Source organism: Rattus norvegicus, chromosome 1 (assembly GCF_021556685.1).
Source record: "Rattus norvegicus strain SHRSP/BbbUtx chromosome 1, alternate assembly SHRSP_T2T, whole genome shotgun sequence".
In the NCBI taxonomy this organism is placed as follows: Eukaryota; Metazoa; Chordata; class Mammalia; order Rodentia; family Muridae; genus Rattus; species Rattus norvegicus.
In genome coordinates this window covers 187,135,169-187,149,969 of record NC_141534.1, presented here as the reverse complement: position 1 = coordinate 187,149,969, position 14,801 = coordinate 187,135,169, and the positions used below count along the sequence as shown (strand labels likewise).

General features: G+C 40.1%; 1 protein-coding gene across 50 annotated transcripts in view; it reads right to left on the bottom strand.

The window, feature by feature from the left end:
* Rexo5 (RNA exonuclease 5) overlaps nucleotides 1-14,801 on the bottom strand; it is a 72,850-nt gene that overhangs the window by 7,791 nt on the left and 50,258 nt on the right. For all 50 annotated transcript variants that reach the window (NM_001079706.1, XM_087560774.1, XM_087560879.1 and 47 more), the window contains 2 exons: nucleotides 806-898; nucleotides 68-284 (listed from right to left, as the gene is read on the bottom strand). In NM_001079706.1, the coding sequence (NP_001073174.1) occupies nucleotides 68-284; nucleotides 806-898 (310 nt within the window). The remainder of the gene's footprint in view (nucleotides 1-67; nucleotides 285-805; nucleotides 899-14,801) is intronic.

Genomic DNA, 14,801 nt, shown 5'->3' with positions numbered 1-14,801 from the left:
TGTTATCATGTTATTATCATCTCCAGTTTCCTTCAAGGATGCATTTAATGGTTAATTAAAGACTTACTCAAGAAACAGTAGTTTTTTTGCTTTCTGCTTTTAAGCTCTTTAGGCAGGATCACAGCTTCTAGGTCGGGAAAGAGGTTGGACTGCTCCAACAGGTGTTCTTTAAAGGTTTCTCCGATTCCAGCCACATATATAGTACCTTGGTTCTCAGAATCTTGCTCTAGCTCTCTTACAAGGGTATCACACTCAAGGGTAAGTTCTGTCAAAAGCCTGTGTACCTAACCAAGGAAAGATGGGACAAAGTCATCACTTTAACTAACCCTCAGTCATGCTGTACATCAAAAAGTTAATTTTTCAGCTTCCTAATCTATAAGAGAGCCAATAAATGCTTCACAGAAGTGATTTTTGTGGATGTAATTGATAAACACAAATATAAATACATATTTTCATATATATCTTTCTTCAGTTCCCTGCCTCCTCCCTCCAATGAAATTTTGTTTACGTGTACCAAAAGAATTTCACAATCCTACCGTCTTATCTCCTTGAAAGCTAAAGGAATGGGCAAACTCATAATAGCCACTCAGAACAGACCTTCCGGGGATAAGGACAACTAATGAAGAATACAGTGCAGACTCTAGTCTATCCCAGACTGAGTTTTCTAGAACTAAAGACATTGAGTCTTGACTGAAGGCATTTGTTACACTGTCTCATGCCTGGGCATCTCCAGAATATCCCTACTTACAGGCTGCTGTAAACCTTGCCTAGATGAAGGGGCTGTTTTCAGCTTTGGCCACCTTACCCTGATGCAGGAACCTTCTAATATCGTGCCATTCATGGTCTCTATAGCCAGCTGAGCAGCTTCCAGGAGTTCATACTGTATGGAGAAGTAAGGCTGCACAGAGAACAAGGTTTTTACCATTGTCACTTTCCAACTCAAACTGCTAGAGAAAGGGGCTGAGAAAGGGCCCTGGACTATAGTGGATGGATTTTAATGTGATGGGCCAGACAGGTGCTGGATTCTAGATTGTCAGTCAACTTTAAGTAAAATCACCAAAGTTCAAGAATTGGTTTAAGACAGTAACTTTCATTTTCCATTTAAAAATCAAAGTTCATTGTTAGGGTAGTACAAGGAAAACCAACAAATTCGTTACTGTCTAACTTGCTCTTTACATTTATTACAAAGCACTAAGGACATTCATGTATGTCCCACATGTCTGATTAACTTGATTTCTAGACAGCTTTCCAGTCCACTTGAGAAACCATTCTTCCACTGGCAAGGCTGTATCTTCAAATTATCTGTCTTATAACTCAAAGTAGCTAGATCCCTGTAACCATCCGAGCCACATGTCATCATGGAGAAAAGTTCTCCTACAGAAGTTTTATGAAAAAACTGTTTTGGACAAAATTTTGAAAATGACACCAATGGTGAGTAACAAAAAAGAAAAAAAAACCGACCTAGTTTCATCAAAATTAAAAGCTTTAACACATAAGACTACTGAATTCCTGGTTGCTGCCGCCACAGAGAGCCCTTGGGCAGCACCCCGCGAGCAAACTTGAGCCTCGGGACCACAGGTAAGACCAACTTGTCTGCTGCAAGAGAGCTGCCTGGTGAGATCGGGACACACAGAGGCAGAGTTCATCTAGGACCGGCACGTCCTGTGTTTGCTGGAGGTCCCACGCCCGTGGATCCCGGGCCCGCAGCAGCTCTCTGCTCCCAGACCCTGTGGGAAAGAGACCTCACTGCCTGATCAGGTGGGCACTCCTGAGGCTGCAGAGCGGAAGAGACCACCAACACTGCCCACCCCTGCCCACATCCCTGGCCCAAGAGGAAACTGTATAAGGCCTCTGGGCTCCCGTGGGGGAGGGCCCAGGAGCGGCAGGACCCCTGCCTGAGACACCACCGGAACCTGAGGGAAACAGACCGGATAAACAGTTCTCTGCACCCAAATCCCGTGGGAGGGAGAGCTGAACCTTCAGAGAGGCAGACAAGCCTGGGAAACCAGAAGAGACTGCTCTCTGTACATACATCTCGGACGCCAGAGGAAAACACCAAAGGCCATCTGGAACCCTGGTGCACTGAAGCTCCCGGAAGGGGCGGCACAGGTCTTCCTGGTTGCTGCCTCCGCAGAGAGCCCTTGGGCAGCACCCCGCGAGCAAACTTGAGCCTCGGGACCACAGGTAAGACCAACTTGTCTGCTGCAAGAAAGCTGCCTGGTGAACTCAAGACACAGGCCCACAGGAACAGCTGAAGACCTGTAGAGAGGAAAAACTACACGCCCGAAAGCAGAACACTCTGTCCCCATAACTGACTGAAAGAGAGGAAAACAGGTCTACAGCACTCCTGACACACAGGCTTATAGGACAGTCTAGCCACTGTCAGAAATAGCAGAACAAAGTAACACTAGAGATAATCTGATGGCGAGAGGCAAGCGCAGGAACCCAAGCAACAGAAACCAAGACTACATGCCATCATCGGAGCCCAATTCTCCCACCAAAACAAACATGGAATATCCAAACACACCAGAAAAGCAAGTTCTAGTTTCAAAATCATATTTGATCATGATACTGGAGGACTTCAAGAAAGACATGAACACACTTAGGGAAACACAGGAAAACATTAATAAACAAGTAGAAGCCTACAGAGAGGAGTCGCAAAAATCCCTGAAAGAATTCCAGGAAAACACAATCAAACAGTTGAAGGAATTAAAAATGGAAATAGAAGCAATCAAGAAAGAACACATGGAAACAACCCTGGATATAGAAAACCAAAAGAAGAGACAAGGAGCTGTAGATACAAGCCTCACCAACAGAATTCAAGAGATGGAAGAGAGAATCTCAGGAGCAGAAGATTCCATAGAAATCATTGACTCAACTGTCAAAGATAATGTAAAGCGGAAAAAGCTACTGGTCCAAAACATACAGGAAATCCAGGACTCAATGAGAAGATCAAACCTAAGGATAATAGGTATAGAAGAGAGTGAAGACTCCCAGCTCAAAGGACCAGTAAATATCTTCAACAAAATCATAGAAGAAAACTTCCCTAACCTAAAAAAAGAGATACCCATAGGCATACAAGATGCCTACAGAACTCCAAATAGATTGGACCAGAAAAGAAACACCTCCCGTCACATAATAGTCAAAACACCAAATGCACAAAATAAAGAAAGAATATTAAAAGCAGTAAGGGAAAAAGGTCAAGTAACATATAAAGGCAGACCTATCAGAATCACACCAGACTTCTCGCCAGAAACTATGAAGGCCAGAAGATCCTGGACTGATGTCATACAGACCCTAAGAGAACACAAATGCCAGCCCAGGTTACTGTATCCTGCAAAACTCTCAATTAACATAGATGGAGAAACCAAGATATTCCATGACAAAACCAAATTTACACAATATCTTTCTACAAATCCAGCACTACAAAGGATAATAAATGGTAAAGCCCAACATAAGGAGGCAAGCTATACCCTAGAAGAAGCAAGAAACTAATCGTCTTGGCAACAAAACAAAGAGAATGAAAGCACACAAACATAACCTCACATCCAAATATGAATATAACGGGAAGCAATAACCACTATTCCTTAATATCTCTCAACATCAATGGCCTCAACTCCCCAATAAAAAGAAATAGATTAACAAACTGGATACGCAACGAGGACCCTGCATTCTGCTGCCTACAGGAAACACACCTCAGAGACAAAGACAGACACTACCTCAGAGTGAAAGGCTGGAAAACAACTTTCCAAGCAAATGGTCAGAAGAAGCAAGCTGGAGTAGCCATTCTAATATCAAATAAAATCAATTTTCAACTAAAAGTCATCAAAAAAGATAAGGAAGGACACTTCATATTCATCAAAGGAAAAATCCACCAAGATGAACTCTCAATCCTAAATATCTATGCCCCAAATACAAGGGCACCTACATATGTAAAAGAAACCTTACTAAAGCTCAAAACACACATTGGACCTCACACAATAATAGTGGGAGATTTCAACACCCCACTCTCATCAATGGACAGATCATGGAAACAGAAATTAAACAGAGATGTAGACAGACTAAGAGAAGTCATGAGCCAAATGGACCTAACGGATATTTATAGAACATTCTATCCTAAAGCAAAAGGATACACCTTCTTCTCAGCTCCTCATGGTACTTTCTCCAAAATTGACCATATAATTGGTCAAAAAACGGGCCTCAACAGGTACAGAAAGATAGAAATAATCCCATGCGTGCTATCGGACCACCACGGCCTAAAACTGGTCTTCAATAACAATCAAGGAAGAATGTCCACATATACTTGGAAATTGAACAATGCTCTACTCAATGATAACCTGGTCAAGGAAGAAATAAAGAAAGAAATTAAAAACTTTTTAGAATTTAATGAAAATGAAGGTACAACATACCCAAACTTATGGGACACAATGAAAGCTGTGCTAAGAGGAAAACTCATAGCGCTGAGTGCCTGCAGAAAGAAACAGGAAAGAGCATATGTCAGCAGCTTGACAGCACACCTAAAAGATCTAGAACAAAAAGAAGCAAATACACCCAGGAGGAGTAGAAGGCAGGAAATAATCAAACTCAGAGCTGAAATCAACCAAGTAGAAACAAAAAGGACCATAGAAAGAATCAACAGAACCAAAAGTTGGTTCTTTGAGAAAATCAACAAGATAGATAAACCCTTAGCCAGACTAATGAGAGGACACAGAGAGTGCGTCCAAATTAACAAAATCAGAAATGAAAAGGGAGACATAACAACAGATTCAGAGGAAATTCAAAAAATCATCAGATCTTACTACAAAAACCTATATTCAACAAAACTTGAAAATCTTCACGAAATGGACAATTTCCTAGACAGATACCAGGTACCGAACTTAAATCAGGAACAGATAAACCAGTTAAACAACCCCATAACTCCTAAGGAAATAGAAGCAGTCATTAAAGGTCTCCCAACCAAAAAGAGCCCAGGTCCAGACGGGTTTAGTGCAGAATTCTATCAAACCTTCATAGAAGACCTCATACCAATATTATCCAAACTATTCCACAAAATTGAAACAGATGGAGCACTACCGAATACCTTCTACGAAGCCACAATTACTCTTATACCTAAACCACACAAAGACACAACAAAGAAAGAGAACTTCAGACCAATTTCCCTTATGAATATCGACGCAAAAATACTCAACAAAATTCTGGCAAACCAAATCCAAGAGCACATCAAAACAATCATCCACCATGATCAAGTAGGCTTCATCCCAGGCATGCAGGGATGGTTTAATATACGGAAAACCATCAACGTGATCCATTATATAAACAAACTGAAAGAACAAAACCACATGATCATTTCATTAGATGCTGAGAAAGCATTTGACAAAATTCAACACCCCTTCATGATAAAAGTCCTGGAAAGAATAGGAATTCAAGGCCCATACCTGAACATGGTAAAAGCCATATACAGCAAACCAGTTGCTAACATTAAACTAAATGGAGAGAAACTTGAAGCAATCCCACTAAAATCAGGGACTAGACAAGGCTGCCCACTCTCTCCCTACTTATTCAAAATAGTTCTTGAAGTTCTAGCCAGAGCAATCAGACAACAAAAGGATGTCAAGGGGATACAGATCGGAAAAGAAGAAGTCAAAATATCACTATTTGCAGATGATATGATAGTATATTTAAGTGATCCCAAAAGTTCCACCAGAGAACTACTAAAGCTGATAAACAACTTCAGCAAAGTGGCTGGGTATAAAATTAACTCAAATAAATCAGTTGCCTTCCTCTATACAAAAGAGAAACAAGCCGAGAAAGAAATTAGGGAAACGACACCCTTCATAATAGACCCAAATAATATAAAGTACCTCGGAGTGACTTTAACAAAGCAAGTAAAAGATCTGTACAATAAGAACTTCAAGACACTGAAGAAGGAAATTGAAGAAGACCTCAGAAGATGGAAAGATCTCCCATGCTCATGGATTGGCAGGATTAATATAGTAAAAATGGCCATTTTACCAAAAGCAATCTACAGATTCAATGCAATCCCCATCAAAATACCAATCCAATTCTTCAAAGAGTTAGACAGAACAATTTGCAAATTCATCTGGAATAACAAAAAACCCAGGATAGCTAAAGCTATCCTCAACAATGAAAGGACTTCAGGGGGAATCACTATCCCTGAACTCAAGCAGTATTACAGAGCAATAGTGATAAAAACTGCATGGTATTGGTACAGAGACAGACAGATAGACCAATGGAATAGAATTGAAGACCCAGAAATGAACCCACACACATATGGTCACTTGATTTTTGACAAAGGAGCCAAAACCATCCAATGGAAAAAAGATAGCATTTTCAGCAAATGGTGCTGGTTCAACTGGAGGGCAACATGTAGAAGAATGCAGATCGATCCATGCTTATCAGCCTGTACAAAGCTTAAGTCCAAGTGGATCAAGGACCTCCACATCAAAGCAGACACACTCAAACTAATAGAAGAAAAACTAGGGAAGCATCTGGAACACATGGGCACTGGAAAAAATTTCCTGAACAAAACACCAATGGCTTACGCTCTAAGATCAAGAATTGACAAATGGGATCTCATAAAACTGCAAAGCTTCTGTAAGGCAAAGGACACTGTGGTTAGGACAAAACGGCAACCAACAGATTGGGAAAAGATCTTTACCAATCCTACAACAGATAGAGGCCTTATATCCAAAATATACAAAGAACTCAAGAAGTTAGACCACAGGGAAACAAATAACCCTATTAAAAAATGGGGCTCAGAGCTAAACAAAGAATTCACAGCTGAGGAATGCCGAATGGCTGAGAAACACGTAAAGAAATGTTCAACATCTTTAGTCATAAGGGAAATGCAAATCAAAACAACCCTGAGATTTCACCTCACACCAGTGAGAATGGCTAAGATCAAAAACTCAGGGGACAACAGATGCTGGCGAGGATGTGGAGAAAGAGGAACACTCCTCTATTGTTGGTGGGATTGCTAACTGGTACAACCATTCTGGAAATCAGTCTGGAGGATCCTCAGAAAATTGGACATTGAACTGCCTGAGGATCCAGCTATACCTCTCTTGGGCATATACCCAAAAGATGCCCTAACATATAAAAAAGACACGTGCTCCACTATGTTCATTGCAGCCTTATTTATAATAGCCAGAAGCTGGAAAGAACCCAGATGCCCTTCAACAGAGGAATGGATACAGAAAATGTGGTACATCTACACAATGGAATATTACTCAGCTATCAAAAACAACGACTTTATGAAATTCGTAGGCAAATGGCTGGAACTGGAAAATATCATCCTGAGTGAGCTAACCCAAACACAGAAAGACATACATGGTATGCACTCACTGATAAGTGGCTATTAGCCCAAATGCTTGAATTACCCTAAATGCCTAGAACAAATGAAACTCAAGACAGATGATCAAAATGTGAATGGTTCACTCCTTCTTTAAAAGGGGAACAAGAATACCCTTGGCAGGGAAGAGAGAGGCAAAGATTAAAACAGAGACTGAAGGAACACCCATTCAGAGTCTGCCCCACATGTGGCCCATGCATATACAGCCATCCAATTAGACAAGATGGATGAAGCAAAGAAGTGCAGACCGACAGGAGCCGGATGTAGATCGCTCCTGAGAGACACAGCCAGAATACAGCAAATACAGAGGCGAATACCAGCAGCAAACCACTGAACTGAGAATAGGACCCCCGTTGAAGGAATCAGAGAAAGAACTGGAAGAGCTTGAAGGGGCTCGAGACCCCATATGTACAATAATGCCAAGCAACCAGAGCTTCCAGGGACTAAGCCACTACCTAAAGACTATACATGGACTGACCCTGGACTCTGACCTCATAGGTAGCAATGAATATCCTAGTAAGAGCACCAGTGGAAGGGGAAGCCCTGGGTCCTGCTAATACTGAACCCCCAGTGAACTAGACTGTTGGGGGGAGGGGGACAATGGGGGGAGGGTGGGGAGGGGAACACCGATAAGAAAGGGGAGGGGGGAGGGGCATGTTTGCCCAGAAACTGGGAAAGGGAATAACACTCGAAATGTATATAAGAAATACTCAAGTTAATAAAAAAAAAAAAAGACTACTGAATTGTAAAAGGGAGATCACAAAATAGGAAAAATATCTACAAGCCACATATCTAATAAGAGATTGATACTCAAAGATTGTAGGGAGCTTCAGTTTGGACTGATGAAAAGTTTCAGAGAAGGACAGTCCTGAGGGTTGTAGAGTATCAGTGACTGATGTTAACTTACAGGGCCACAAATGGGAACTCCATCTTATGTGTATAACACAAAACAAACAGCAACAACAAAGCTACAGCAGGAAAAAATAAGTGATTACAGTCTTGCCACAAAATTCCCAATTCTAAGTCTACTCTCAGAGATAATGCAGAGATAATATCTGTATTTTTAGCTATAAGAACAAAAAAGTTAACTTTGGAAGTTCTTATGTTTTTCTTTCACTTTCATAGTTATTATTATACCAGGTTATAAAATGCCTCAGTTCCACATTCTAGAGGTACAAAGAGAAATGTAGTGACATTTTTTCCTACTCCTTTACTGAGCTGATAGAGTCCTCCCCCTGGGAGCCTCCGTCTTTAATGCCATACTTTTCTATATATATCGCTTTCTCTTGTAGAAAGAGTCTCACAATGTAGACCTGGCTGACCTAGAACTAGATCAGGCAAGCCTTGACTATGCAGGAACTGTCTTGCCTCTGCCTCCATGTGCCATCATACCAAGCTTCTATACATACTGTTATGCTGTTTCTAGTTTTAATTCTTGTCATGTCGTCTTTTATACTTATGTTATTATTTCAGATGTCAACTTCAGTCATTCATCTATTTATGACCAAAAAGATGGGGTTTTACTAAGTCTTTTGAACTACATAAATTTTAAGATGATATAACTATTTAAACAATTAATTTTTTCTTTTTATTGAAGTAGATTTTTTAGTTAATTAAAATCCTTCAGAATATTTATGTTAATAGAAATCCTGGTGGGGTTGGGGATTTAGCTCAGCGGTAGAGCACTTGCCTAGCAAGCGCAAGGCCCTGGGTTCGATCCCCAGCTCCGAAAAAAAAGAAAAAAAAATCCTGGTCATCTGTACATCTGTCTGTCCCTCACCCCCATACACCCCCATACACCCATACACCTATGCATTCTTAGAGGCCTGCAGGCACTAAGGACAACCAGGTGAGATGTCCCCCGCCCCCCCTCCCAAATCCTCTGCCTGCTGGATCCCAGCAGTGGAGAGATGTAGCCTGTCCTGTGAGCTCCATATGTTGGAATTCCAGTAGGCCTGCCAGCACCTTGGACAATCAGGTAGGACTCTGCCCCGGGCTCCTTGCCTGCCATTGTTCCCTTAGGGTACACCCAACAGTGGCAACCTGCATTTTGCCCCCTGCACTTCATTTTCTGGCCCACAACTCTACCTGTATTCCTGGAGGACTGCTAGCATCAGAGACAAGCAGATGGCTAAAACAGTCAGGATAAGAGCACCATCAGCAAGATCCAGGACACTATGGTACCACCAGAGCACAGCGATGCAAGCCCTGGATAGCATAACATGGCAGAAGAACAAGAAAATGACCTAAAAGCCCAACCTTAAAAAGATGACAGAGGCCTTTAAAGAAATGAATAAACCCTTAAAGGAACCCAGGAAAATACAAACAGGTGAAAGAAATGAATAAAACTGTTCAAGACCTGAAATTGGAAATAGAAGCAATAAAGGAAACACAAACCCAGAGAATCCTGAAGATTAAAATCCTAGGGAAGAGAAGAGCAACTATAGAAGCAAGCATCACCAACAGAATATAAGAGATGGAAGAGAGAATCTCTGGCAGAAAAGATACCATTGAAGAAACTGATACATCAGTCAAAGAAAATGCTAAATATAAAAGTTCCTGATAGAAAACATCCAGGAAATTGGGGACACTATGAAAATAACAAACCTAAGATTAATAGAAACAGAAGGAGAAGATTCCTAGCTACAAGGTCCAGAAAATATTCTCAACAACATCATAGAAGAAAATTTCCCAACCTAAAGAAAGATATGCCTATACACTTACAGAACACCTAATAGATTGGACCAGAAAAGAAAACTCTTCTGCCACATAATAACCATAACCAAAACACTAAATATATAGAACAAAAAAAGACTATTAAAAGCTGCAGGGGGAAAAATCCAAGTAACATATGAAGGCAGACCTATCAGAATTACACCCAACTTCTCAACAGAGACTCTAAAAGCCAGAAGGGTCTGGGCAGATGTCTTACAGTCTCTAAGAGAGCACAGATGCCAGCCCAGACTACTATATACTATAATTAGCAAAACTTTCAATCACCATAGATGGAAACAAGATATTCCATGACAAAACCAAATTTAAACCATATCTAGCCACAAATCAAGCCATTTAGAAGATACATGGAAAATTCTAACCCAGTGAGGTTAAGTACACCCACAAAAACACAGAAATAATTCCACACCAGAAAACCAAAAGAAGGGAAACACATGCATGCATGCATGCACACACATACATGTACACACAGGCACACATGAACTTGCTACTATCACCTACATCAAAATAACAGTAATTAATGATCATTCATCATTAACATCAATGGACTCAATTCCTCAAATAAAAAAGACATAAGCAAACAGAGAGGTGGAATAAACAAAATCCATCATTCTGCTGCATTCAAGCAATATACTTTACCAACAAAGATAGACATTACCTCAAAGAAAAGGGCTGGAAAAAGATTTTCCAAGCAAACAGAACCAAGAAGCAAACTGGAGTATCCATTCTAATATCTAGTAAAATAGACTTTTAACCAAAATTAAGCAAAAGAGATGGGAAAAGATACCTAAGAAAGCCTCCTAAGATGACATCTCAATTCTGAATATCTATGCCCCAAATGCAAGGGCACCTATATTTGTACTAAATGTACTACATAAATGTACTACATAAACATTACTAAAGCTTAAATCACACACCAAACCCCAAAAATAATAGTGGAAGACTTCAACACCCTACTATCACCAATGGAGAGGTGACATAAACTAAACAGAGAAATAATGAACGAACAGAAGTTATGAGTCAAATGGACCTAACATATCTACAGACCATTTCACTCAAACACAAAAGAATATACCCTCCTCTCAGTACCTCAGAACCTTCTCCAAAACTGACCAAATACTCAATCACAAAGCAAATCTCAAAAGATACAAGAAAATTGAAATATCCCTTGTATTTTTTCTCATCACCATGGATTAAAGTTGGACCTGAACAACAACAGAAAGCTTACAAACTCATGGAAACTGAATAACTTTCTATTCAATGACTACTGGGTCAGGGAAGAAATAAAGAAATTAAAGACTTTCTAGGATTCAATGAAAACGAATGCACAATATACCAAAACTTAACAGGATTCAATGAAAGCAGTGCTATGAAGAAAGTTCACTGCACTAAGTGCTTTCATAAAAAAATTGGAGAAATTTCATACTAGTAACTAACAGCACATCTGAAAGTTCTAGAACAAAAAATAGCAAACACACCCAAGAGGAGTAGATGGCAGGAAATAATCAAACTCAGAGCTGAAATCAATAAATTAGAAACAAAGAGAACAATACAAAGAATCAATGAAACCAAGTTGGTTCTTTGAGAAAACCAACAAGATAGACAAATCCCTTACCAAACTAAAAGACAGAGAGAAAATATCAAAATTAACAAAATCAGGAATGAAAAGGGAGAAATATAAAAATAAATAAATAAAAGGGAGAAATAACAACAGACACTGAGGAAATCCAAAGATTCATTAGGTCTTACTTTAAAAATCTGAATCCCATAAAATTAGAAAAATCTAAATTTCACCAAGTAAAATCAAGATCAGGTAAACAATTTAAATAGACCTATAACCTTTAAGAAAATAGAAGTAGTCATTATAAGTCTTCCTCCCTCTCCCCCACAAAAAGTAAGCCCAGGACCAGATGCTTTAATGTAGAATTCTACCAGACTTTCAAAGGGGAGCAAATATCAATACTTTTCAAACTAATCCACAAAATAGAAACAAAAGGAATACTGCCAAACTAATTCTATGAAGCCACTGTCACATAAAGACTCAACCCAATCACAGAAAAACACACATGGTATGCACTCACTGATAAGTGGATATTAGCCCAAAAGCTCCAATTACCCAAGATGCAATCCACAGACCACATGAAGCTCAAGAAGGATGACCAAAATGCAGATGCTTCACTCCTTAAAAGGGGAAACAAAAATATTCATAGGAGGGGATATGGAGGCAAAGTTTAGAGCAGAAACTGAAAGGACAGCTATTGAGAGCCTGCCCCACATGTGGGCCATACATATACAGCCACCAAAACTAGATAAGATTGATGAAGCTAAGAAGTGCGTGCTGACAGGAACCGGATATAGATCTCTCCTGAGAGACACAACCTGAGCATATCCAATACAGAGGTGAATGCTAGCAGCAAGCCATTGAATTGAGAACAGGACCCCTGTTGGAGGAATTAGAGAAAGGATTCAAAGAACTGAAGGGGCTTGCAACCCCATAAGAACAACAATGCTAACCAGGGCTCCACCTGGGCACCAGTGGAAAGGGAAGCCCTTTGTCCTGACAAGGTTGGACCCGTAGTGCAGGGGAATGTCGGAGTGGGGAGGTGGTAAAGAGGAGTGGATGTGGAAGGGACACCCTTATGGGAGAGGGGGAGGGGGAATAGGGGGCTATGGACAGGAAACCAGGAAAGGGAATAACATTTGAAATGTAAATAAATACCCAATTTTAAAAAAGAGAGAAAAAAAAGAGGAGGGATGAGAAACATATTCATATGAACATGGTGGTAGATTCTTGCTCATTGAAAAATGGTTCTTATTAAGATAGAATTTCATGTGAATGTATACAAATATCCTAAAAACATCCTGAGTGAAATTTAATTCTGGAAAGGAATAAAGTGAAAAAAATGTGAAGGAAGAGTTAGCTGAAGTAGACACTGGTGAAGAGGTAAGGCAGACTCATGAAGAAACGTTTCACTGAAGCAGAGACAAGAGAGAGGATGTTCATCTAAAGCAAACATGTGGAAGGACACATGATAAAGAATTGTTTCCTAAAAACATGAACACATTGGTCTACCTTATATTGCATAGTTGAGGTGCATTTGTCAAGACTCTGGGTGATTGGATGCACATGCTGAGGCAAGGCATGTGGAGGACACGTGGTGTTTGGAGGATATAAACAGGACTACGTAGAGTGACAGAGATAGGGCTTGGCTTGCTGGTACAGCTAACTGTGTAACACTTGTGGGTCTGAGGTCTGTGCTGACCTTTACTTCCTTGAGAGAGGCTCCACTGAGAACTTCTGGTGTCCCTCCTGGTCCCTCCTGCTGACTTGTCAGGGCTGAGGCCTGGCTGTCTATTATGTCATGTCATCACTGTTGCTAACCCAACTCTACCGAACTGGACTGCTGGTGTACCTGTGAAGTGCTTGTGAGTGAACTGAGCTGCTGCTACTGACCTGTGACCTGAACTGCTGATTTCCAGACAACACAGATGGAGCTGCTCCAAAGAACTTTTCTGGACAGGTCCACTTACTCTGTATACTTTCTTTTTCACTGCCTCTGATGGGTGGTGGGTTACAAGGAAGGTTAAAGCATTTCAGAACCATCATTAAAAATAGGTTTTGAAAAAAAAGACTCAACAAAGAGAACTTCATTGATGCAAAAATAGTAATATACTTGCAAACTGAATCCAAGAACACATCAAAAACATCCAACATGAGCAAGGTTTCACTTCAGGAATACAAGGGTGGTTCAACATATGAAAATCTATCAATGTAATCTACCATATGAATAAAGAGGAAATAAATCCACATGATCATTTCATTAGATGCTGAAAAAGCCTTTGACAAAATCTAACACTACTCCATGATAAAAGTTTGGGAGAGAGAAGGGATACAAGGTGCATACCTAAACATTATAAAGGCGATATATAACAAGCTGTTAGTCAACATCAAATTAAATGGAGAGAAACTTAAAGCAATTCTACTAAAATAAGGAATAAGACAAGGTTGTCCACTCTGTCTATTCAATAAAACTTGACATTTTAGCTAGAGCAATAAGAGGATACAAACTGGAAAGGAAAAAAGTCAAAGTATTGCTATTCACAGATGACATGATAGTATATATAAGTGATCCCAAAAAGTCTACCAAAGAACCCTACAGCTGATACAGCAAAGTGGCTGGATACAAAATTTAACTAAAAAAAAAAATCAGTAGCCCTTCTTTATACAAAAGATGACCAGGATGAGAACGAAATTAGGAAAACAACACCCTTCACAATAGCAACAAATAATATATCACTGTGTAACTCTAACAAAGCAAGTGAAAGGCATGTATGCCAAGAACCTCAAGTCTCTGAAGAAAGAAACTGAAGAAGATACCAGAAGATAGAAAGATCTTTCATGGGGTTGGGGATTTAGCTCAGTGGTAGAGCGCTTGCCTAGGAAGCACAAGGCCCTGGGTTCGGTCCCCAGCTCCGAAAAAAAAGAACCAAAAGAAAAAAAAAAAAGAAGAAGAAAGATCTTTCATGCTCATGGGTGGGTAGGATTAACAGTAGAAATGACCATCCTACCAAAAGCAATATACAGATGCAACACAATTCCCATCAAAATTCCAACATAATTCTGCATAGACCTTGAAAGAACAGTACTCAATTTCATATGGAAAAACAGACAACTAAACAAACAAACAAACAACAG